At 36.5% G+C, this 27,512-nt stretch overlaps 1 protein-coding gene across 1 annotated transcript in view; it reads left to right on the top strand.

Moving 5' to 3' along the window:
- Positions 1-27,512, top strand: part of SLC36A4 (solute carrier family 36 member 4) — an 81,291-nt gene that overhangs the window by 33,819 nt on the left and 19,960 nt on the right. Inside the window, exons 4-8 of the mRNA XM_027849404.1 lie at positions 1,631-1,719; positions 3,071-3,166; positions 10,353-10,437; positions 22,583-22,807; positions 24,230-24,328. Of these exons, the coding sequence (XP_027705205.1) occupies positions 1,631-1,719; positions 3,071-3,166; positions 10,353-10,437; positions 22,583-22,807; positions 24,230-24,328 (594 nt within the window). The remainder of the gene's footprint in view (positions 1-1,630; positions 1,720-3,070; positions 3,167-10,352; positions 10,438-22,582; positions 22,808-24,229; positions 24,329-27,512) is intronic.

Here is a 27,512-nt window from a genome sequence, read left to right as displayed (position 1 = left end):
GGTTCCCCACCTCTGCATTAGACTGTTGATTGTTGACTGGTCATGGTAATTTTACTAAGAAACAAATTACCTGAAATCATGATTCTGATGCTGTGTATGAATCATGACTTGGGCCTGAGAAAGTTTCAGATTCTGATTATCTATAGATTCTGTCTATCTTGTTTTATGTGAAATTTGTGGCTTTTTGTGATTTCTGTTAATGAAATTGGAACTATAAGGGATAAGCCTTGACTACATGTACTTCAGGGAGTCGACATGTCAGGAAAGGCCCCCTAATCTGTCCGTGGGCTATGGCTAACTGAGATTGCTCTCCCTCAAATAGATATCTGCTAACCTCACAGATCACCTGTGATATAGATTGATCCCTATTCTTAGCTATGTTGTATATAACCCAAGAGTCTCAACTGGGTCATTTACCTTTTTCAAGGATAAAGAAAAGTGTACAATAATAGTAAGGTAGCTAGATGGCACAGTAGATAGAGTACTGGGCCTGGAGTCAGGAAGACTCCTCTTCCTGAGTTCAGACCCAGCCTCAGACACTTACTAGGTATGTGACCCTAGACAAGTCACTTCACTCTGTTTGCCTCAGTTTCCACATCTGCAAAATGAGCTGGAGAAGGAAACGGCAAACCACTCTAGTATGTTTGTCAAGAAAATCCCCCAAAAAGGTCATAAAGAGTCAGACTTGACTGAAAAATGACTAAACAATAATAACACAATAGTAAAGAGAATGTGGTATCCAATAAATAAAAAAGTGATAATGCAGATTATTTGTATTGTAAAACTATACATTTTGTAAATTATAAAGATGAAGTTTTGTTGCTCAAGAATCAAGTTTAACACGTCTGCTAAAGAGAAAGGTTGTGGTTCTTTGTAATTTAGCATGTAGCTGAAATAAGCTGAAGCTTATTTAGGGATGTTTTGGGAAAATTATCTATGAAGTAGTGGAGTAATATTTGACTTTTGTGTATTGATTATTTAAAACTATTATGATCTCACTGTACAAGTGATTTGTCCGACAGATTGGCCTACTCTAATCTAGAACACCTTTCATTCTTTTAGTGATATGAATATATATGAAATTATGAATATACTTAAGACTATTTGTTGAAAACCCCTCTTTTTTTGATTATTAGGATATTATGATACAGCTCTTTAGACTGATTTTTAAACATGTCTGTTAGAAGAGGAGGTAGGGATAGAGAAATGCTGTCTCAGTTGCTTTGGCATGCATTGCCAAACTGGTATATTAATACCAGTTTGCCACAGTATTCAGCCCTTTTGAGGTAATTTAGCATGAGAATGATCCTACCACACTGTGGTTCTTTTGGTAGTAGGCTGTGATATTCTTTGACTTCTCATGTGGTTTTGAATAGAATGTACTTTTTTAGCCTACATCATCGCCATTCCTTTTGTAGATATACTATAGATTGGGGTAGCTAATGGGAGATGGACTTTAAATATCAGTTAAAAAATGTTTATGTCTTTGAGTTTTTGTCTCATTTAATAAGCTATTTCATCATTCAATTAACTGAGTATTTATTAAAATTGTTTTCTCATTGTTTATAAGGCGACATTTGTTTAAAGTTTCAGTATTTAAAAATTATGTTTTGATTTCTTTCTGTTACAGCTTGGACCAATCAGTCTTGTATTTATAGGAATTATATCTGTTCATTGTATGCACATGTTGGTACGTTGCAGTCACTTTCTCTGTCAGAGGTAAATGTGAAATTGCTCAATCCAATTCACATATTTGTTAAAGAACTTTAGAACCTCCAGGTAGTCTTTTTTGCTGCTGTATTTTCTAATTAGAAATTATATTTTTATTAACAAAACAGGTTTTTCACATATGTCATTCAACTCATGTCATTCATTTTGCCACTCTTTAGACACATTCTCCTTAGAGAAATAAATGACCTTTCTTGCTTAATGTGAGAGGCAAGAAATAAAAGAAAGTAGGAAAACCTGAATTGAGCAATAATACTTGCAGTTCTGGTTTAGTGAGCTTCATTTATCAGTAGTTCTGTTCTTTGTGTCCGATAAGGTCTTGTGGGCTTTATTGTAATAATAACGATAATAATGACAACAACAAAAATGATAACTAACATTTATTTTAGTGCTTTAAGGTTAGGAAAGTGCTCTATTGTGGTGAGATTGGGATATAAGCAGCAAAATCATATTTTTGTAAACTATAATGTGTTTTCTAAATGTGCGATTTTCATTCTTTTTTCTTATTTATTCATGAGTCTAAAATGCCTAATTTGTAGTGGAACAAAATGTTACACTGTTCATAAAAGATCTAGACTCTACTGCCAACCCTGCTACTTAGTAAATATGTAACCTCGGGCAAGTCCCTTAAACACTGTCTAATTTTCCTCATCTGTTAACAAAAAAAAGAATAATAATGTTGTTATAGTTTACTTGCCCACCTCAGGAGGTGGTTCTGAGGCTAATTTTGTAAACTGAGCTTCCACATGGAAAGTATTAAAGAATAGCAGTTTACAAATTGATTGAGTTGTATTTTATATATAATAATTGCTGTTAATTTCAGAGATGTGAAATATTTAATGTGTAAAGCATAAACTTGGAATTAATATCAATTTAGTTTTAATAGGGATGTGATTTTAATGTTTATATCAATGAATATAAAAACAATAACTGCATATTAATTATCGTATGTGGTACTTCTTAAGGGAGAAATGGCATTTTCAGAATTTCCCCCAGCTTATTAATTTCTCTTGAATTGGCATGCTAATAACAGTTCACATTTGGGGAAGCAGCCTAGCATAATGAATTGAGATCTGGATTCAGAGTCGGAAAGACCTGGGTGCAAGTTTACTCCTGATGCTTGATAAGTGATTTAGCTCTTCAAAAATAGTTGCAAAACAATTGTAAATACACATTTATAAAGATTGTCTCCTCTCCTTAACTTTTCTACAGCATTGAAATCACATCCAGCTCCCTCTTCCCCTCAAATCATTTTATATTGCATTTTAAGGCTTAAAAAAGTAATAATGAGAACTTATAGATGCTTAAATTTTTCTTTTACATATTTATTATTACATTTCAGGTTTAAAAAATCTTCATTAGGTTATAGTGACACTGTTTGTTTTGCTATGGAAGTAAGTCCTTGGAATTGCATCCAAAAAAAATCTTCTTTGGGAGGGTGAGTATTTTGTTACTATATCGTTTTATCTGCAAGTATACAGATGGGTTAAGAACCCTTGTGTTAAGGAGACTGTTCCAAAGGCCTCAATTGCTGTGTGATGGTATTCCTGCCAGGTGACACAGGTGCAGCATCTCCACTTACTCACTATCCATTAACTTTATCAACTTGCAGCCTTGTTTCCATCCCCAGGAGTCTGCTGAAATTGCTCTCTCAAAAGTTACCTCTGCTTCTAAAATCCAGTGGTCTTTTTTCAGTCCTAATTTTCCTTGAGCTCTCAATATGATTTAATACTGTTGACTACCTACTCCTCCTTGGGTTTTGGAAACACTACACTTCTTGGTTTTTCTTGTACCTAAGAGTTCATTATCTGGTTCCTCATCCTGACACTTTAAAATTTGTATCCTGAAGTGGTGTTCTAGGCCCCGTTCGTTTGTTTCTCTATGCTCTTTCCTTCAGCTGCTATTCACAACTTCAGCTATTATAACTAGTCCTATTATTCCTCAGTGTCTCTCTCTCTCTCTCTCTCCCCCACCCCGTGTCTCTGTGTCTTTTGTGTCTCTCTTTGTGTTTTTACACACAAACACATCGCTGACCTCTCTCAGCTTTAGGTCAACATATCCAAATGTTTGACCAACACTTCAACTCTTCTTGCCCTGAATTAAACTCATTATCTCCCTAAAAGAAGAAATTCTTCAACTAATAAATAAGCATATATTTTTAAACACTTACTATGTGTCAGGCATTGTGCTGAGTACAAGGGATACAGAGAGAAAACAAATACAAGCCCTGCTGTCAAAAAGCTTATATTCTGATGGGAGAGACAAACATGAACATAAATAGATGTATACAGGATAAATACAAAGTAGCTATAAGATAAACTTAAAGGGGAGGCACTAGTTCTGGGGTGATTAGGAAAGGCCTTAAGGAGGCAGCATTTGAGCTAAATCTTGAATGAATTTAGGAATTCAGAGAGGCTGAGGTGAGGAGGGAGAACATTCCAGGCATAGAGGACAACCAGAGGACAGTGGCATTCAGAGGGGAGTTGGAACATTGTGGATGAGAAACAGCAAGTCAGCCAGTATAACTGGATCATAGAGTGCATCGAGGGGAGTAAAATATTAAGAACACTGGAAAGATAATATAGAGTGAAGTTGTGAAGATCTTTAAATGCCAAATAGAAGAGTGTATTTGATCCTAGAAGTAAAATGTGGCCACAAGAATTTGAGTCAGGAAAGGAGTGTGATGTGGACAGAGCTATACTTTTTTTTTTTTTAGGCAGTTGGGGTTAAATAACTTGCCCAGGGTCACACAGCTATTAAGTGTCAAGTGTTTGGTCTGAGGCCGTATTTGAACTCAGGTCTTCCAGACTTCAGGGCTGGTGTTCTATCTCACTGCGCCACCTAGCTGCCCCTTCAGAGCTACACTTTTAAGAAAATCATTTTGGCAGCAATGTAAAGGATAGATTGTAGTGTCAAGCCACTTGAGGCAGGGGAAACCAGTTAAGGCCATTGCAATTTGCTGATGTCTCAAGACTTTTCAGAGCCTAAATTAATGTGGTAGTTATAACATGGATGAAGTTGTAGTAAAGGAGACTGAGAGGGAGCCTTCAGACAGACAGGAAGACAACCAAGGGAGAGCTGAGTCATGAAACCCAGAGAGAGTATCTGGAGGAGAAATTAGTCAACTGCTTCAAAGTATGAGTATTGAAGAAAAGCCATTAAATTTAGCAATTAAGATATCATTGATAAGAAAACATTGACCAGAAGGCTTACATGCTAGGTCACCTAGTGAGTGCTGTGTTCAAAGTTAGAGTCTAAGCTTCCAGACTTTTAGTACTGTCCTTTTGGAACCATGCCATGGTGCCTCATTGTGGTGCAGATATTCAGTTCAGTTCAACAAACATGCATTAAATATTTACCGTGTGCAGAGAATAGTGCTTAGTGCTTGTGTAAGTAATAAATTGAGAAAAAAACCTCAGTCTCTTTCCTCCTGGACCTTATCAGTCTAATGAAGGATATAGATAATAGTGTTGGGTTTTGTCTTTTTTCTTTTCTAACCAAACATAAACATGGATAAAGTAGTTCTTTACTAACACAAAAAGAACTATTATATTTTTGTATATAAAGGACCCTGTATCTTTGATTTTTTCTTGGGGTATAGGCCTAATAGTGGTATAGTAACACTATATATTAAAAGGGATCTGAGAAAATCCAGGAAATAGAGGGCGAAGATATGGTAGAGGGCGTTTGGGTGAAGACCAACGGAGGCAGTAGATGTGATATTGTCATCAAAGCATACTAGAGAATTCCTAGACAAGAAGAAAAGAGAGGATGTGATTTCAGATAACAGATCATAATCCTGTCACAGAGGCATGATATAGCAATCATGGGGGACTTTAATTATCTGAATATCTGTTGGTGCTCTTTCTTTCTCTCTCTGTCTCTGTCTCTCTCTTTTTCTTTCATTCTCAGAAGCTAATCATATTTTGGTTTGTCTAAATGATAATTTCATTATTCAAAATATGGAACAATCAGTAAGGGGCAACTGCTATTCTACACCTGATTCTGTCCAGTAAAGTATGAGTTATTGCTAAAGTATAAATTTTGGGAATGTTGGATTGAAATGAGCACTCCATCCTAGAATTTTCAAAATAGGAGAAGAAAGCCAGATATTGACTTAAGAGTATACTGTATTTTAGGAGAAAGATATTAAAGAGTTCAGAAAAAAACATTGGGAGGATCCCATAGACTAAAATTCTTCAGGGGAAGACAGCTCAGAAGGGATGGGAAATTCTCAACAATGAAAATCTGAAGATGCAAAGAAAAACAGTTTGATTGAGGAGAAAAATGGGGAGTTACATAGATTTTTTTAAAGATGAGTAAAAGATAGATTTAAGCATGAACATTGAAAGATGAATACAATAGGGTGGGATAGTCTTGTAAGAATAGACAAGTGCTCAGCACAACAAAAAAAAAGGTTTTCTGGGGGTTGAAGATGGGAAAGATTGAAGAAAGGAAAGGCTACTAAGGGTAGATGAGGTAATAATAACAGACAATGGAAAGAAGGCAGAAATATTCAATTCTTCTATTTTCTCTACCAAGGAAAATCATTTTTGGATTGGAAATGATGAAACAATTGACTATGGGGAATTTATACTAGAGATAAGTAAGAAGATAGGAAGAGAGCACCTAGCTGTAAAATTAAAAGCTCAAGTTGCCAGGCCCAGACAAGCCATATCCCACATTACTGAAAAAACGAATAGATGTGATGGCTGAGCTATCATCAATTGTCTTAGAAAGATTGTAGAAAACAAGAGAGCTGCTGCAGGAATAGAGAAAATCAGACAGTGTTCTTATTTTCAAAAAAGGGAAAAGAGTACAGTCTGCAGATTATAGGCCAGTGAACTTCACTCATTTCCTTGTAAACTTCTCAAAAATATTATTAAAGGGATGGTTAGTAAAGATCTAGAAAAAAAAAAGGGATGCAGTGGTCATAAAGAGTCAAGATGGCTTCATGAAATCATCTCATGCCAAATTAGCCTCATTTCTTTTAGATCAAGGGAATGTAGTAGATATAATTTACCTAGATTTTAGCAAGTCACTTAAAGTCATTCATCTACTATTCTTGTGAGGGTGAGAGCTAAACAGTACTACATTTAGGTATATTTGTAAATAGACATGAAATATAGCTATTGTGGTTTGATGTCAACTTTGGAAGGAGTTTGTCTAGTGGATTGCCCCAGGTCTCTTAGTATAGCCTTACTTTGTTGAATATTTTTATCAGTTACTTGGATAAAGGCATAGATGATGGACTTATTTGTATGAATATTTGCTGATGTCTCAGAACTAGCTTGGCTAATTAAAACTTTTGATCACAAGTCAGATTCCAAAAGATCTCAATAGTTTTGAACCTAAACCTAATAAGATGGAATTTAATAGGAATAAACTCTTATATTTCAAAGAATCATTTTATATAAATACATTCAAAAATTAATTTTTATAAGTACAAGAGAGAAAAGGCATGACTAGATGGCAGTTTACCTAAAAAAGATCCAGGGCTTTTAGTGAACTGCAAAATCAATATGACAGCTAAAAAAACTGGGTCCACCAAGCTGCCTCATGTTTACTTTGACTACATTAAGAGAGACATAGGGTTCAGAATTAAAAGCTTGTAGGCCTATTGTATTCCACCTTCATTAAACTATATCTGGAGTGTATGTTGTTCAGTTCTGCATACCATGTTTTAGGATGGACATGATAAGCTATAGAACATTCTAAGGAGAGTGACCAGGATAATGAAGGTCCATAAGATTATGTTCTATTAGGATTTGGTTAATAGGATTTAGCCTGGAGAAGACTTACAGCCTGGAGGATGCTTACCAGGGTTGGGGAAACCTGCAGCCTCAAGGCCACATGTGGCCCCCTCTAGGTCCTCAAGTGTGGCACTTTGACTAATCCAAACTTCATAGACCACAGAGGCCAACCGAAGGTTCCCCATCCCTGGTACCCTGAAGAATTACTGGGACTATTAAAGATATTTTCAAGTATTTGAAAAGCTATCATGTGGAAGATGGATGACTTGTTCTATTTTGCTCCAGAAGATAGAATTAGAACAGAGAAGCAGATTTTTACTTACTATAATATGAGTAAATAATTTCTAATAATTAGAGCTATCTAGAAATGGGACCAGCCATCTTAGGAGGCATTACTGCACTGAAGGTTTTCAGGTAAAGGCTGCGTGATTAGGTGTGTTATAAAGTGAGTTTTTGTTCTTCTTGAATTTATGGCTACTATGCTCCATTCCACTTTGGAGATTCTTAACCACCCTTTTTAAAACACAACTCAGATTCTGAATTCAGAAAGTTTTCCTTGATGATTCCTAGTTAGTGATGACCTTTCCTGTCTCAGACTTGACATAACATTTTACTTTTATTTTTATTTTGTGCCTTTTGTTTTTTATAATATTATGGTTATTTGTAGTATATTTTGTTTTCCTGCTGGATTATATTCTCCATGAGAACACAGAATTCCTTTCTGTCTAAACTTTGTAGCTAAACATGGTGTTCTGTTCACAATGTGAAGGGCACCAGGAGCTATAAACGTCTGTCTAGTTACTCAGCTTTATGCAACCCTGGGCAAACTACAGTAGTTTATGCTAGGATGCTGCAGTAGTACTGGGAGATGGCAAAATGCGATAAGACCTTATTCTATCAAACTTACGTTGTATACACTGAAACCAGATGTTCTGATCGATGAAACCTGAATACCTAAATTAACAAGTATGATTTGTGCTTTATTGTATTTTAAATAATAGAATAATTGGGGAAATATCACTCTGAACTTAAAAGCTGGAAAATAATGAGTTTTAAAGGGAGATTGTATGTCCTGGGAATTTTATATCACAATCCTAGCTTTGCCACATATCCTATATAAAGTAACTTGAATCATCTTAATTTAGGTATTTCTTACTTCTTTAAAGTGTGTAATTATTTACTTTTTGGAGGATCTTGAGAATATTTAATAAAAATCATGGTAGAGCCATTAGGTGAAAAATACAGTTTAGATATTTAATATTTTATTCTTCTTAACATCTTTTTTATGTTAAAAATGTTAAACAACGCCCAGCACTATTGTATAGCTGTGGTGGAGTTGAGGACAAGTGATATTTAGGTCAAATGTCTTGCAGTATTTCCACACTTAATCTTCTGGGTCCACACTAAAGTGTGGGTATTGATTGATTATTTTGATTAATACTGGGATAACAAGAGATTTCTGGGGTATATTCACTTAATCTGAACCAGAAACAAATCTGTAAAGTTGACAAAAAGACATTGAGTCTATCCTAGTTGATACTTGAAATATGTTTGATCTTGAGGGTAAGGCTTGGGCATGGGATAGGCCTTGGTCTTAGTTATTCAGGGGAGTGGGTCGTTCTTGATGCCTCATGGCTGTTGGTGGTAGGTCAGCCACTCTGGGCAAAGTGTTTCCCTGCCTTGGCTAAGTTCCCATGTTCAAGCAGCAGAGGCTGAACTTGGCACCCTAGCGCCGGTAGTGAGTAAGAGGCCCTGCTTTGGTAGATGGTGAGTGTGCTGACAAAAGAATGAGGAAGGATAGCTCAGCTCAGCGGCCATGTGTGTTCAGGTCATTCTGTCTGCTACTACATCTGTGACTTCGCTCATACTGCTTCATCTCTTTGGCCTTCAGTTCCCTCACCTGCCAGGTGGGAAGCTTAAACTAAAAGATGTCTAAGGGTCCAGCCTGCTCTGACTCCACAGTCCCAGGCATCCTTGTGCTATCACTCAGCTTGTTAGTGATAGACACTAGAACATCCTCCTTAGCGGATTCCAGGCCAGTGTTTTTCCTGTTATCGTATTTTTTTCTTTAGCACATAGAATTATGTCCAAATGTGGCTGAGTTACTTTTTATTGAATGAGTTTTGCTCTTCCCAGCCTTATTTCCCTAGTGTAAGCTTTTTGTTACACCTGTGGCTTTTCCTACACTAGCTATACCTGTTTTTGTCCAGGAATCCTCACCCAGGTCCTCTTTGTCCTTCTCTAAAAGATTTTTTTTAGCCTGACTTTTCTTTGCTAAAGCTATTTTTCATACTCCTACTGAAAGAATTTTGGCATAGGGCATCCTCTGTGATGGTGGAGGCTTTATGTCTCCCTTCACAGCAATCAGAGTACAATTACTCTTTGTAGTTGTACTTATTAGGAAATCTTACTATCATATCCTAGATTTAGAGGTAGCTGCAAGTGGAAGTCATCCAGTTGAAAACTTCTCGTTTTACAGATGAGGAAACTGAAGTCCAGAGAGATGAAACAGCTTGTGCAGCTGCTAGTGATAACAGCTGGGTTTTGAATCCAGAGTCCTCTAATACCTGAGAAGCATGCTGCTTCTTAATATAAACCTGTGATATTCTTGGAAGAGCTTTGCTCTACTGAGTCATGTGCCTTTTTGGGGGAGAGGGGATTATTAGCACATACAGCAGGATCTTTTATTTTCTTTTATTCATTCGTAAATTATAAATGTCTATACGTTATAGAAAGTGGATATTTTAATTCTGTTCTGTCACTTGGGAAAAATAAAAACACTTTATTTCAAATTTATTAGCATGGCTTATAAAAGGGGTAAAAAAAAATTGTCATTTTAGGAAGATGACCTATATATGTATCTATTTTCAGGAATATTGTGGACATTTTTCTGGTGATAACACAGCTGGGATTCTGTAGTGCTTACATTGTCTTCTTAGCTGAGAATGTGAAGCAAGTGAGTATTTTTCTTTCAATTATTAAGACAGTTTTCCTCAGTTATCTTTATTTTACCATTATCTTTCCCTCTGTAGAAATTCCATTTTAGTGTGGAAATGTTTTTGTTTCATGGAGAGTGCTACTTCATTGCTTTCCCTTAGGCTTCACTTCTGCAAGTTGGTCTCCAACTTTCTGAGTTTAATGGTCTGATAGCTCTCTTGACTTGTTAACACTGACTCCTCTCTCTTGTCAGATCAGAACATAAAGTTGATTCTTCTCATAGCATCATAAATGTAAAGCTGGAAGGGACCTCAGAGCATATCTAGTCCTTTGGGTTTGGTGTCTCAGAGCCCCATACCAAAAGATTCTGGGAGCATATTTCTTTGAGTAAACATCTGAAAAGAATGTTGCTAGGCTTCACTTGAAAAAGGGAAAGTAAAGAAGTGGACATCAATAGAACTGAAGGATCATTGATTATAAATAGGTACTATCCCCATCAAAGTGTGGCAGTTTTCGGTAGTTCTCCTTTATGTTGGGATATTGTTTCAGGTTGACTCTAAGGGGTCTTCAGCCTTGGTAGAGACTGACTGCCTGTTTGGGCAAACATGCCAAGCACTGAAGTTGGAGCTCTACCCAAAAAAATGCCAAACCACATTCCTTTGTAACTGGTAGGTAGTCTTTATTATTATTATCTTCTTTTTCCTTCTCTTCTTTATTATTATTGTCATCATTATCAGTTATAAGTTTTACTTACATATTAGGTGCTTAATAAATGTTGATTGATTGACATATGCATGGTGTAGTAGCAAGTGCTATATAAATACATGATTTCCCACCTTTTAGATATGATATAAAGCGTAAAGATGAATATGTTTATGAAAGAATATACCTTATGTAAGATTTTACGTATTACATTTAACTGTATCCTTTTTTAATCTAAAGCCTAACATCCCTAAATAATAAAGCCGCTAGTTTAGTATTTTCAAACTGGAATGGACCTTTGAGATCATCTAGTCTAACCCTCACATTTTACATATGAGGAAACTGAGGCCCAGAGATGTTGGTTGTGTGAATTATCTTGCTCTTTGTCACTCAGCTTGTTAGTGATAGAGACACTAGAACATCCTCTTTAGCAGATTCCAGGCCAGTGTTTTTCCTGTTGTCATATTTTTTTCTTTAGCACATAGAATTATGTCCAGATGTGGCTGAGTTACTTTTTATTGAATGAGTTTTGCTCTTAGCCTTATTTCCCTTGTGTAAGCTTTTTGTTACACCTGTGGCTTCTCCTACACTAGCTATACCTGTTTTTGTCCAGGAATCCTCACCCAGGTCCTCTTTGTCCTTCTCTAAAAGATTTTTTTAGCCTGACTTTTCTTTGCTAAAGCTATTTTTCATACTCCTACTGAAAGAATTTTGGCAACAAAGGAGCCATGACTGTCCTTTCTGTACCTATAATTACAGCAAACATTACTTTCATATCTGAGCCCACTAAGTTATTTGATCCACCTTGCCCCCCAGACAAGGTTCCTTTGTACCGGTCACTGAAGCTGCTCTGGAGGTTAGGGGGGTCCCATGCGCTTGAAGCTAGGTTATAGGGCAAGGCCATGCAGAGCTCCCCAGGGGAGGGAGAGGTCTGTGGAACGGTCCACTTACAGACAGCAGGAGCTATCTGTATGTAAACTCATGCATTTATGCTTTATAAAAGAGTAGGAGATAGTGAAGTGTCAAATACAAATACATGTAGAATGATAATATATATGTACATTTATTAACTTAGTGTAATTTAATCAGGGAACTAACAGTGAGTCAAATGCCTTTGCCGATACAAATGGGTAGCTTTTCTGCAACCTACGGTATTAAGAGCTAAAGTGACTAATCCAGAGTGATATAGCTAATGTGTGCCAGGACAGGGGCTGGTCTCCAGGTCTTCTTGGTCCTGGGTTCCAGTCCTGGCATTTGTCATGCAGTTTGCTCCATCACGGTGAACAATAAAGGTCTGAAGGCCTAAATTATTTCAACCTATACTCAGCCTTTACATGGGCAAGGTACCTGGTTCACTAGGGTGGGGCTGGTCATACACCTGTGGTGGACTGGTTTGTGTAAGCCAGCCTAGTACTGTCACATGAACTGACTCCTTATCAATACCACCATACCATACTACTTCCTACATTTTTATATACATATATGTAAATCATTCTATATATATACACACACACACATACACACACAATTTGCATATGTGTGTGCATAAGAGCAAGTATATAGGGTGATACACATAGATAGATAGATAGATACATGTCTATACACATGCATAGACAGGGTCTCCAAAAAATCTTTATATGCCATAAATTAAGACAAAAGAGATAATGGTTTTAGGAGGGAAGAGCAAGTAACTGATTTATTAAGTAAACCCGATTTGGATAAAGATCAGTAGAGGCAAAAACGGAAATGATATTGTCACATAGACCTGGGTAAAACGAAGAAATAGATGAGGAATTTGATAAGTCACAGGCCTAGCATGGCAAAACATCCTATATTAATGAGGAGGGGAATTTTATTATACAAACGTCTTCTGGAGTTCTCACTGTGCCTAAAGCAGAGCAGCTAATAATATATTGGTTTTTCCTTGGGAAGCAACAGGGGATCCTGTTGTTTTGGACTAATTTTGACCAGAAAGGAAGTGAGAAGGAAGTAAAACTTGGAGGAGAGAGACCAGTCCATCTTAGAATTGGGGATAGGGCCGCAGGAAAGGAAATCCTCTCTCTTTCACACGTATTGGGAGAGCAGATTTCACAGGTTTAGTGAAACTTTCCAAAAAGAAAAGAATGGAATCTTCACTAAGTAGGTCTTTAATCTTGACTTGGCAAAATTCTAGATGGTGTAATTAAAGGTATGGTTAAGGAACATATAGGAGTGATGAGAACGTGGCAGTGTGGCTTCATCAAGTCAAGCTATACTCAGCTGTATTGACAAGGTAAGTAAAATGGAAAGAGATGTTGTGGCGCTACAGCTCGGGAGCTGAGTTTGAAGTCAGAAGGAGTTAGGTTTAAGTTCTGTCATTTAAATGTACAAGATGACCAACAACAACAAATTCATTTACCCACTTGCAGTTCTCTAAGACTTTATCTATTAAGTATGTGTGGCTTGTGATCAGTGTTGGTGGGAGTAGCTCCCAAGCTGACAGATTCCTTAATATGTTCATACAAAACTATCAAGAAAATACTGTAGATATAGTTTGCCTGTATCATAGCAGAATGTTTAATAAAGGCTCTTATGCCTGTCTTGGGGACAAGATGGAGAGCTGTGAGCTGGTTAATGTTAGTACAGTTAGGTGGATTCTCAACTGAACAAACAACTGGACCCAAGGGTGGAAATAAGATGTTGCCTCAGAGGAAGGTCTCTGGGGGAAGAAACACCTTAGGTATCTGACCTTGGCTTCATGCCATCTAATATTTTTAATCAATGACTTGAATCAAGGCATAGCTGATAGACTTATCAAATAAGCAAATAACAAAAAACCAGGAAGCACAGCTCATACATTGGAGCAACAGAATCAGGATACCATACCAGAACACTGTACTAAATCTAATAAAATAACATTTAATACTGACAAAGTCTAAACTGGTTTAAAAATTATCTGTACAAATATGAGATGGGTTAGTGTTGCTAGATTGAAATTTGTCTCAGAAAGATATGGGGGTTTTAGTAAACTGCAACCTCAAGATGAATCACCAGTCAGCAATTCTTGAATGCTACTGTGTACCAGGTATTGTGCTAAGTACCAGGCATGCAAAACCAAAAGTAAAACAGTTGCCCTCAAGGAGATTACATTTTTATAAGGGAGACAACATTTACATGTATAAGTCTGTACAGAATATATACAAAATGAATACAAGATAGTTTTGGGGGGAAGGATAGTTGTAGTTGAGGTGGTATGAGATCAGAGATGGGATCAGAGGGCACCAGGGATGTGTTGGACAAAAAAAGCTAATATGACCTTCAGCTACTTCAAGGTAGACATAATGTCCAAGACTAGGAAAATGATATTCCTTTTTCCGTGATCAGGCTATATCTGGAGTGGTATGGTTAGTTCAGGGTGCCACACTGTAGGAAGGTCATTAATTAGCTAGAGAGCATCCAGTAGAGGTCAATCAGGATAATGAAGGATTTCATGTTTATACTATAGGCATAATGGTCAAATAAACTAGAGAGATTTAATCTAGAGAAGAAAACACTTGAATCAGGGTTTGAGGGGATGGTTATGATAACCATGTTCAAGTATTGGAAGGATTGTCATGCGAAAGAGAGATTAGACTTGTTCTCCCTAGGGAAAAATTAAGTGAAAGTTATTAAGAGCAATTTAATTATGAGGTTAGAAAAAACTTCACAATTATAGTCTTCCCAAAGTGGAAGGGACTGACTGCCCTAGGAGGCAGTGAATTTCCTCTGCCTGGATTCTCTTCAAGCAAAGGCTGGATGATCACTTGAGTATACTGAAGAAGAGATTCTAGTACAGGTTGGACTAAATGGTCTGAGGTCCCCTCTAATTCTGAATGTTATGTGATTCCCTAATTAGGTTTCTGATTGGAATAATCTGTTTATCTGAACTAAGCTTACCTATCTCCATTAATATTACTTGTTGAAAAAAATTGTTTCATTTCTGTAAGTACATTCACAATTCATAAATCTTTTTTTTTTTTTGGCCAGGACCATAGCTTGAATTAATATTTGCATATTGATGCTTATAATAAAAGCATAAGCATTACCTAATCTTACAAATAATTGTTTCATAATAGAACTACAAATGAGACTTCAATTAATAGAGCTATTCTTCCCAGTGGAACTTTTTCCCATTTTATATGAAACTTGTAGATTTAATGTAATGGAAAATGTAATAAATTAATAAATTAATAAAATTTAATAAAAGGTATGTTATTTGTAATCTTTAGGACTAGTGACTACTTTTGAATGATAAAGGAGTTTTTTAATTCAACTAATTTCCATTTATTATAAAAAGGGGCTTTGTAGAAGGATTTCTTTTTTTATTGTTAAAATTTTTTTACATATAATTGGAAAATATTTAATGAAATAAAAAAATTTTAAAACCCTCTATTTCCACATATATGTTCTTCTCCTTTGAAAGGGCTGACTTTATTTTTTTTTTTTTAGTTTTCAACATTCACTTCCGTGAGATTTTGAGTTTTAAATTTTCTCCCTCTCCCTCTCCTTCTTCCCCTCCCCAAGACAGCGTGCAATCTGATATAGGCTCTATTTATACATTCATATTAACCATTTTCACATTAGTCATGATGTAAAGAAGAATTAGAACCAATGAGAGGAGCCACAAGAAAGACGAAACAAAACAAAACAACAAAAGAAAAGGAGAGCAAATAGTATGCTTCCATCTGTGTTCAAACTCAGAGTTCTTTCTCTGGATGTGGATAGCATTTTCCTTTTGGAGTTGTCTAAGATCTTTGCATTGCTGGAAAGAGTTAATTCTATCAAAGTCAGTCATCGCACAATGTGACTGTTACTGTGTACAATGTTCTCCTTGTTTTGCTCATTTCACTCAGCATCAGTTCATACAAGTCTTTCCAGGTTTTTAAACAAAATATTATAGGATTATGGTTCTTAATCCACTCTGCTATCTGCTTCTGTTTTATGGGAGAGTTCATCCCATGCATATTCACATTTATGATTACTATCTGTGTCTTTCTCTCTATCCTATTTCCCCCCCAACTCCCGCCCCATTTGTTTTTCTCTCTCCTTTCTCCCTTTCCTTCCTCACTAGAGTTTTGCTTTCCACTGCCTCCCTCAGTCTGCCCTCCCTTCTATCAGCCCCCTCCCTTTTCTTTCCCTTTACCCTTACTACTTCTTCCCTTCCTTATATCTACCTCCTCCTCTTTTCTTTCCCTTTCCCCTCCAGCTTCCTATAGGGTAAGTTAGATTTCTATACCTAACTGATTATGTTATTCTCTCTTTGAGCTAAATCTGATGAGATTAAGGTTCAAACAATGCTCATCTCTCTCCCTTTTTTCCCCTCTACTGGAATAGGTTTTTGTGCCTTTTCATGTGATGTAATTTGCCCTTGTCTGCTTTCTCCTTTCCTCTTCTCCCAGAACAATCCCTTTTCATCACTTAGATTGTTTATCATCACATCAAAGTCAACTTATACCCCTCTCCCTCGGTCTATGTATACTCCTTTTAAATGTTGTAATAATGATAGAGTTCTCAGGAGTTACAAATGTCATCTTCCCTTTTAGGGATGTAAACAGTTTGCCCTTATTAATAACATGTGTTTTTTTTTTCTTTCCTGTTTACCTTTTTATGCCTCTCTTGAGTCTTGTATTTGAAGATCAAATTTTCTGTTGAGCTCTGGTTTTTTAATCAGGAAGATTTGGAAGTCTCCTATTTCGCTGAATGTCCATCTCCTCCCCTGAAAGATTATGCCCAGTTTCTCTGGGTAGTTGATGCTTGGTTGTAATCCAAGCTCCTTAGCCTTATGGAATAAAGTATTCTGTGCCCTCTAATCTTTTAATGTAGAAGCTTCAAGGTCCTGTGTAATCCTGAGTCTAGTTCTGTGATATTTAAAATGTTTCTTTCTGGCAGCTGCAGTATTTTCTCTTTGACTTGGTAATTTTGGAATTTGGGTACAATATTCCTTGGCATTTTTAATTTGGGGTCTCTTTCAGGAGGTGATCAGTGGATTCTTTTGATGACTATTTTACCTTCTGGTTCTAGGACCTCAGAGCAATTTTCCTTGATGATTTCCTGAAAGATGCTGTCCAGGCTTTCTTTTTTCATCATGGTTTTCAAGTAGCCCAATAATTTTTAAATTGTCTCTCCTGGATCAGTTTTCTAGGTCACTTGTTTTGCCAATGAGGTATTTTATGTTTTCTTCCATTTTTTCATTCTTTTGTTTCTGTTTGATTGATTCTTGATATCTCATAGAGTCATTAGCTTCCACTTACACAATTCTGATTTTTAATGAATTGTTTCCTTCTATTAGATTTTGTACCTCCTTTTCCATTTGACCCATTTTACTTTTTAAGGTGTTCTTCGCTTCAGTGAATTTTTGTGCCTCCTTTTCCATTTGACCAATTCTACTTTTTAAGGAGTTGATTTCTTCAGTGTACTTTTTTTTTTTCTCCATTTGGCCAATTTTTTAAGGACTTGTTTTCTATAGTCAATTTTTGTCCTTCCTTTTCAAGCTGTTGATTCTCTGTTGCATACCTCCCATTTCCTTTCCCAATTTTTCTTTTACCTCTCTTATTTGACTTTTAAAATCCTTCTTGAGCTCTTTCAAGAAAGCTTTTTGGACTTGAGACCAGTTCATATTCCCCTTTGAGATTTTTGAATGTGGGTATATTGACAATGTCCTCTTCTGAATTTGTGCCTTGATCTTCCCTGTCCCCGTAAAAAGAATTTATGATTATTGTCCATTTCTGCTTTCTGCTCATGGTGTGTGCCTGTTTCCTGGCTTTTAAAGTTGAGCTCTCATGTTGGAGCATAGGGGGCACTGACCCAAGCTTCTTGTGCTGGGAGCCCAGGATCTGATCACTGGCTTTGTGTACTGGGGCCCCAGGTGCTGGCAGCTGGAGGCTGTAAGAGTCTGGCAGCTTACCTGGTGCTGAACTGGGGTGCTGAGCAGCACTGGAGCTCTCAGGGTAGAGGTAGGGAGTCTGGCCCCTGGAGGATGCCTGCTCACCCGTGTTTCTTTAAAGCACTCAATTATTTGGCTTCTGGAGGATTTTGCCAGGCTGGGGTTGTGTTGAAGCACTGGGAAATTTGGTTGCTGGAGAATGCCAGCAAATGTGGTGGTTTTCTGAGCTGGTGTTTACCAGTTACCCTGCCTGTGCTGAGGCACTCAGGGGGATTGGGATGGGAGATTCCTAGTATTGGCACTTGCCTGCTCCACCACTTGGGGCTCAGGATCTGCCCCTGGTTTGCTGAAGTGGGGACTTGCCACTGGCTGGGATGCCTCCCATCCTGTACTGCTCCCCCTCCCCCAGACCAAGAGGGGCCTTTTCCATTAATTCCCCCAAGCTTCCTGGGCTACGAGATTGCTGCATCCTGTGTTTCTGTTGGCTCAGCTGTTCCAGGGTTTTTCCTAGGGTGATATTTTCTGGGCTTTCAGAGGTCAGTAAGGGAGGGTGTGAGCAACTTACTTCTTACTCCGCCATCTTGGCTCTGTAGAAGAATTTCTTTAGTATATAGAGAAGTGTAAATACTTCCAAGGCATGATTGGATAAGAGTATACAGTCAAAACTGGAAAAAATTAATTAAAAGTAATGGTAAATATATTCGACTAAGCAGAGCACATGGGGGAAAAGATCAAGAATTTTTTTCCCTGTAGAAAAGCTCATGAGAATTTAATAGCAGCTAACTTAGAATTCTCAGGCACCCTGCCTGACTTTCTCATTCCTGTCTCACACTTTTACCCTCACCTATTCTCCCTTACGTTGTAGGTGATGATTCAGGAGCACTTTGTTTTATCTTTTTGCCTTCTCTGCTAATGCCCTTGACTACACCTGAAATACTCACTTTGTTCTACTCCCAAACTATGTTTATTAAACTCCAGCCCATTCTTTAAAGCTCAGCCCAAAGGTCACCTCAATCATTAAGCCCTACTCCCCTGTCTGAACTTCATAGCAACCTGTTTGTACTTTTATGAACTTTCTGTATCCTAATTTATATTATTCTGTGTGTATATTCCATCACTGCTAGATTGTAAACTCCTCAAGGACAAGGGCTGTGCCTTATTTAACTTTGTGTCTCTCCAGTGCCTAATACAATGAAGTGCACGTCATAGGTGCTTGTTGTTGTTGTTGTTTGTCCTTCGTTCTCAAAGAGGACCATGATGTTAGGGAGGTGATGTCATGACATGCAAGTGAATTGGATTTAAGTGAGGGAGGGCCATGCAAGGTCACTAGCCTCACTTTCTCCTCCGGAGTCCTCTGGGTCCAATGACAAGATATAAATCAGGATGACTAGAGTTGGCCCCAGATTCAATGGAAGACCTTGGCCTTTTTAAGCTAAGGTCTTTCCCAGGTCTCAGTTTGACTGAGGAAATGTCCATTCAGTGATTAAGGCTAGGTAAGAAATGAGACAAAGAATGGTTTCATTTACCTAGTCAAAAAAAATCGTGGGGCAGCTGGGTGGCTCAGTGGATAGCACTCAGGCTTTGGAGTCAGGCGGACCTGAGTTCAAATCCAGCCTCAGACACTTGACACTTACTAGCTGTGTGACCCTGGGCAAGTCACTTAACCCCAGTGACCTCACTCAGAAAAAAAAAATCAATCTGGGAGGGAAAGACCCTCAGGGTTTCTGGCCAAAACAACTTGCAAATCATGGCACCACCTTCCTGATGCCATGGTCCTCTTTGAGAACAAAGGACAAACAACAACCTGGGGACTCAACTGGCCAATTCCAGTTGTAGGTGCTTAATAAATGTTTGAATGACTAAATAGATGAAATGAAATTGTTGGTCAAACCCTAATAATTTTAAACACAATTTTAATTAAATATAGTTGTGATCAGTGTCATTATCTGCATAAAATTGAATGTATGGTATTTCATTATTAAAAATCTTTATTAAGCATTTATGCAGGTAGGGACAACAAATTTATCTGTGATTGCTATATCTCAGATATAGCATATTTTTATGTGTATACACACACACACACACACACACACACACACAGAGAAAGCTGCGTGGCTTCAAGAAATTCTTCCTAGTCTAACCTTTTTCCCATCAATGATAGGCAACTACAGAAAAATAAAGGTGTGTGTATTATATGTTCATTTCAATGTTTTACCTTTGGGTAAAAAATATATATGATATTTGGAGGTGTATGTGTGTGTACATATAGATATATGTGGAAATATATGTGTATATATGTATATATATATGCAATGGATGACATGTGGAGCTAAATATATTTGATATATATAGCTCTACACACATATGATATATATATATATAGATAGATATCTCCACATATTTTTTTTTACCTAAGGCAGAACATTGAAATGAACACACAGACACACACACAGACATACACAGACACACACACACACACACACATTTTATATAATCAACCTCTGACTGTAGAGGGCACCAAAGAGTATAAAGAATACAAATCTGGGTCTAGGTATGTATCTGTATTACTCTCATTATTTGGGTTATTTATGTAAGTATCTTATGAGTTTTGTGAAGTAACCCAGTACATTAAAAGGAGGTTGTGACAGATCCACTGTTAGACTTCCTGATACTTTAGGCTTCTATCTTGGCAGCTTAGCCATCAAAATGTAACAGAAAGTTCATCAGAAAACAGCAACTTGGTGGATAGCCTTAATGTTTAAAAGCAAGTCACTTGACTTTTCTAGATACTCGTTCTTTCATTTGTACACAATGATGGCATAAAGACTAAGTGATCTCTAAGGTCCCGTCTGGTTCCCGCATTCTTAGCTTTAAAGTTACGTTCCTTATCAAAGTTTTCCTCATTAGTATGCAGTTGTAATGATTATTTTAGAATTATTGCAGGATAGGGCTTTGCCACCTACAAAGCCCTAAATAGTTTGGTTACTTTGCAAATCAGGTAAATAAAAGTAACATGTGAATAAAAGTTAAATGCTATCAATTAACAACTTTATTCCTATTCCACTTAAATAATATAACATTTAATTTTAGGAGGATAATTTGTAAGCCAGAGCCAGTGTGGTTTATTGTATGGATTACTGGACTTAAAGACAGAAATACCTAGGTTCAAATCTCACTTCTCACAGTTATTAGTTGGGTAACCACAGACAAGACAATTAACCTCATGAAGTCTTAGGCAATTCTCTGTGCTTTGCTGTAGACAAGTTTACAGTCTGCATTGGTAGATAAGAGTTTTCAGATTGGAAATTCTTGCACCCAGGAAATCTGTGGTCATTGATAGATTGATATAATTCACAAGTTAAATATGTGCTGTGTATGTCATAAAACAGTGCAAGATTGGTACAATATTCTTGAGTCCAAAGATTTTAAGAGAGTACAATTTTAAACTGCAAAAGATCTATTGCTATCCATATAGAAATATTCATGATTTCAGTTGTCCATTTTGTTAGTAAGGCATAACAGAAATAACACAGAGAAAAGTTTTTCCTAGTACTACTAGGACAGGCTTTTAATTTTCTGGCTAATGGATGATTTATAGAATCGTATACTCTCAGAGATACAAGGGAGCTTGCGGGTGATCTAAATCAAGACAACAAGGGAAGGGATTTCGCAGATTTATTTTAGTGGTATTTAAACTTAGTATGATCTGCTCCAAGTAGCATTTTTGTATAGTAATCCTTTCTCATTTCATTGTCAGTGTTTTAGTGTGGGGCAGTAAGATGACATCAAATTCATAAGAGTAATTGCACATACCAAAAAATGAAATATGATTACAGTTAAAGAGTGACTTTTTTTGTAAAATAGTTTACTTGCTCCAGGTTTAAAGTGAAATCATATAGTGTTTACTACTGTGGTGCCATACATTGAGTTCTTGATGTAATTATTGAATATAATTTGAAATTATTTGTTTAATATAATATTTTAAATGGCAGATTATGATTTTTAAAATAATTTATTTTGGCACATTATATTTCTGAAAAATAATTACAACTTGTGTATTAAAAACTAGAGGAAATAAATAGGCTTTTGAAGGTTGGATCTATACAATATTAGTGCACTCAGCTGCTATATTAGATATGTTCAAAATGAATATATTCCAAATGCATGTCAAGTCTTATTAGAGTTCAAAAGTATGGTGCTTCATGAAGTTTCAAAATAAATGAGTCAATTCTAAACACAATTTTATCATACTTAATTTTCATAGTAAGAAAAAAATAATAATTTTTTAAAAAAATAGTTCCGGCTAAAATTAGGGAAAAATTGATTCGATTATCTATGCTTCTGGGAGGTTGGTGTTCTTAAAATGATGCTGCTATATTTTTATTTGCCTACAGATTACTATGAGTAATTATTGTACAGGGTACCATAGGTTATTGATTTCTGTATACCTTCTTTTTGTTATCTTAGCCAGATTTTTTTATTGTATAATATTGAGTAGATAATAAAGTCTAAAAAATTTTTTCTCTATATTTTCTCCTTTCTCCCCCTAATCCTGTTATAGATTCATGAAGGAATTTCAGAGAAAGTGTTCTCTCTGAATGGTACTGATGAAGCAACTTTACATGGGAGAAGAAGTGTTGACCTGAGGATGTATATGCTTTGCTTTCTCCCATTTGTATTTCTTTTGGTCCTCGTTCGTGAACTCAAGAGCTTGTCTGCCCTTTCACTCCTTGCCAATCTTTCCATGGCCATCAGTCTTATAATAATCTACCAATATGTTGTTAGAGTAAGTATAACACATCTTAAATTATTATGTGTTTTTAATTGTTACTTTAAAAATACTGTAAATAACTTAGAAACTATGAAAATATTTTATGGTTTTTATACCATAGCATTTTTTTAAGAATGGGTTTTGATGATAGATGATTCCACCAAATTTTATGTTTTCCTGTTTTATTTCATGCTAATAATGTAGGCCTGCATGCCAATACCACTTTAGTTCAAGTCCCCAATTACTCTTGACCCAATTACTTCATTATCTAAACATTTTTTATAATAATATGTTTCACACATACTCAGTTGGGTACGGAAATCTGTCTTACCCTACAGGAAAATAGGGGGGCAAGGGAACAAGAGAGTAGGGTGATGACAGAGAGGAGGGCAGATTGGGAAAGGCAGTAATCAGAAGGAAATACTTCTGAGGAGGGACAGGGTCAAAAGAAAGAATAGAATAAATGGGGGGGGTGGGATAGGATTAAGGGAAATAGAGTTAGTTTTTCACAGCAGGTCTACTATGGAGGTGTTGTGCATAACTGCACATGTATAACCTATATTTAGTTGCTTGCCTTATCAATGAGGGTGGGTGGGGAGGGAGGAAGGGAGAAAATTTGGAACCCAAAGTTTTAAAAACACATGTTTAAAAAAAATGTTTTCACATGTAACTGGGAAATAAGAAATACAGGAAATGGGGTACAGAAATATATCCTGCCCTACAGGAAAATAGAAAGGGAAGGGGATAAGAGAAGAGGGGTAGAGATAGAAGGGAAGGCAGACTAGGGGAAGGGGTATTCAGAATGCATGCCATCTTGGAGATGGGGGGAGGGGCGAGATGGGGTGAAAATTTGGAACTCAAAATCTCATGGAAGTAAATGTTGAAAACAAAAAAAATAAATTTATATAAAAAAGTAAATAAAATTCCATTTTCTGTAGTTGGAAGATGATGGGAAAGGTTTCTATCCAAATGTCCTTAATTAAGAACATTTCAACTTTCCCCATTACTTATGACTGATGAACCTACTCTGTGTAAAAGGGTAGGTCAAGGAAAGCTGGAAAATAAACCAAAAATACCAATACCAGTGAGGACCTATTAACTGGGGTAGCTTTCTGCCTGAGGTCTTTCTTTAGGATCCAATTCTGTTATTAGTTACCCTGGATTCTGCTGGTAGAAGGAGGTAATTGGAAGTGTTTAATTCCCAGGACAGCTTGTATGGGAAGGGGATTAGCAGCTTTTGAGAGTTTAAACCTGATAGAGTAAGTCTGGTTTAAGTGCAGTCATTTTTGTTTGAAAACAAAAATTATTAATTATATGTTTTGAAAAACTTAGGAAGCACAAGAAGGTAATTGATTTTGTTCTTTGTAAATTTCATTGGATTAATTAAGAACTCCTCCTACCTATCTGTGAAAGTTTTTTTTTTTCTTCAATCACTAGGATATACCAGATCCCCGAAGTCTTCCAGCTGTGGCTGGTTGGAAGAAATATCCACTCTTTTTTGGTACAGCTGTATTTGCTTTTGAAGGCATTGGAGTGGTAAGAATTTATTTTAAAGCATTAAGTATAAAAAAGGCTAGATAAAAAAATATTTTAAATGAGCATTTTTTTTCCATTTTCATTTCCATTTTATTATTTTAAAACTGTTTATTTCCACATTAGATTATAGGTTTCTGTATGAATAAAATTACAAGAGGTCAAAGTATAAATATTTCTTCAATATACATATGCTATATACATATATAAAATGTTATGTATGTATGTACATATGTGTACAGACACACACACACACACACACATATATATATATGTACAGATGCATATGCATACACACATATACACATAGCACTGAGTTGGAAGATAGAGTATGTCTTGTGCAAGGAACAGCAAGGAGGCCAGTGTCGCTGATCCCAAAGTTCATGATGGGGGAAGTATAAGGTATTAGAAGGCTGGAAAGGCAGGGGGAGAGGCAAGTTATGTAGGACTTTTAATGACAGATAGTTTTATGTATGATCTTGGAGCCACTGGAGTTTATTGAAATGCATATGGGGCAGGGGTGACATGGTCAGAATTGTATTTAAGGAAAATCACCTTGACAGTTGAGTGGAGGATGGACTAAAGTAGGTAGAAACTTGTGGCAAGCAGACCAAACAGCAACCATTTGCAAAAGTCTAAGTATGAGATAATGAGGGTTTATACCAGCTTGGTTAGTGTCAGAGGACAGAAGGGAGTGTGTGTGAAATATGTTACAAGATGAAATTAACAGGCCTTGGCAAGAGATTGCATATGAATGGTGAGAGACAATAAGGAATTGAGGGTAACATCTAGGTTTGTGAACCTGGGTGATTAGGAGGATGGTGGTTCCCTCAACAATAATAGGGAAGTAGATGGTGGAGTAGAGAAAGCATTCTACTCAGCTCTCCCAATATTCCCCTCCAAACAGCTTTAAAATAACAACTGAAATCAAATTCTGGAGTGGCAAAGCCAACAAAAGGTCAGAGTGAAACGTTCACAACATAGACAACATAGGAAGTCAGAAAGAGAAATCAGTGGCACAGGGGAAGAGGCTTGCCCAGTACCCATGTGGATGAAACACCAGTAATTGGGACTAAGTGGTGGGGACAGAAGTGCAGTAGCTATGGGCACTCTCAAGCCAGAGACAATAAAATTAGAATTGTGCCGAAACAGACACAGAAACTATACGAATGTAACGTACAAAACCCTTTATACAAGCAAAGTTATATCTAAATAATTGAAGTAATATTTTTTGTGGATGGGTAGGTAAAGCTAATAAAATTTTTTAAAATGATAATTTTACCTAATCTATTCATGTAATGCCATCTCAATTAAATTACTAAAAAAGTATCTTCCTGAGTCAGAAAAAATAACAGGGTTCATTTGGAAGAGTACAGGGTCAGGAACTTTAAGGAAACCAAGGGAAAAAAATGTGAAGGAAATAGATTCAGTAGTATCAGATCTTAAACCATATTATAATGAGAGAGAAGTGTTGAAGTGCCACATGGATAATTTTGATTATTTTAAACAAAAAATTTTCCCGTATAAATAAAGCCTGTGTAGGCAAGAATAGAGGGAATGCAGAAAATTGGGGGAAAAAACTCTCATAGATAATCTTCCAGATAGAATGGGATTGGGTTGGAATATTGTTGTGGTATAGGAAATGATGAACTGGTAGATTTAGAAAAATATGGAAAGACTTGAACTTAAGGAAGATGCTATCCACTTTCAGAGAAATAGATGACAAGTGGAAATATGCATAATATGGTCTTACATATATGTGTTTGAGTGCATATGTATATATTGGTATGTTTATGGATATCTATGTATACGTGTATGTGTGTGTGTGTGCACGTGCGTGTGTGTGTGTCTGTGCTTAATTGTAGCTGGGAGGAGGGGTGGAAGGAGAAAAAATAAAAATAAAAAGTGCATAGCAGAGGACAAAAGAAAACATACAAGGAAGTAAAGAAAAGATGTACAGCTTTGAAAACTGTAGTATTCATTATACAGGTTTTCGTGAAATAGAAATCCATTGCTTTATATTGAATCCTCTCTTATGTTATGCTGTGTAAATGGCAATTTTTTCTTATTTTGTATTTAACTTTAAAATAAATTTAAAAACTAAAAAAAAAAATTAGATTTGGGCAAGTGGGAACTAATGAGTCTGAAACATCAAGAAACAGTTAAACAAAGACAAAATAATAAAAAATAGAAGAAAATGTGAAATATCTTATCAGAAAAATGTCTGACCTGAAGGACAGAAGAGAGAGCAAAAATTGTTGGGCCACATGAAAGTTATGATCAAAGAAAAAGCCTAGCCATCATATTTCAAGAAATTATCCAGGGAAACTGCTGCAGTATCTTAGATCCAGAGGGTAAAATAGAAATTGAAAGACTCCACCAATCACCTCCAGAAAGGGATCCCAAAATGAAAACTCCCAGGAATGTTATGCCCAAATTCCAGAGCTTCCAGGTCAAAGAGAAAATATTTCAAGCAGCCAGAAAGAAACAATTCATATACCTTGGAACTAGAGTCAGGATAACACAAGATTTGGCAGCTACCACATCAAAGGAGAAGTCGTCTTAGAATATGATATTACAGAAAACAAAAGAGCTAAGTTTACAACCAATAATAACCTACCCAGGAAAACTGAGTCTAATCCTTCCAGGAAAAAAGGATATTTAATGAAATAGAAGACTTTCAAGCATTCCTGATGAAAAGACCAGAGCTGAATAGAAAATCTGATTTTAAAATATAAGACTCAAGAGAAGCATAAAAAGGTAAACATGAAAGAGAAACCTTAAGGGGCTCAATAATAAACTTTTTGTTTTCTGTGTGGGAAGATGATACCTGTATCTTATATGAAATTTCTCATTATTAGGGCAGTTAGAAGGATTTTAAATAGAGGGTATGAGAGTGAATTGATAACGTTGGGATGAGGTTTTTAAAAGTGGATGGGTGAGAAAGAGGGATGCCCTGAGAGAAGGTGTAAGGAAGAGGAAGAATGGGGAAAACTATCTCACCTAAAAGAACTTTTACAGTGGAGGGGAAAATGGTGGGGGTGAAGGGGGGTGGGCAGTGTTTGAACTTCACTTACATTTAGATTAGTTCAAAGAAAGAAAATATGTGTACATACTCAATTGGTAATAGAAACCTGTGTTACCCTACATGAAAGCAGGAGGAAAGGGGAACAGGAGAAAGTGGGGG

This window comes from Vombatus ursinus, unplaced genomic scaffold, assembly GCF_900497805.2.
Source record: "Vombatus ursinus unplaced genomic scaffold, bare-nosed wombat genome assembly UNPS02007344.1, whole genome shotgun sequence".
NCBI classification, from domain to species: domain Eukaryota; kingdom Metazoa; phylum Chordata; class Mammalia; order Diprotodontia; family Vombatidae; genus Vombatus; species Vombatus ursinus.
Note: the sequence above shows the minus strand (reverse complement) of the source record. Positions and strands in the feature narration are given on the sequence as shown.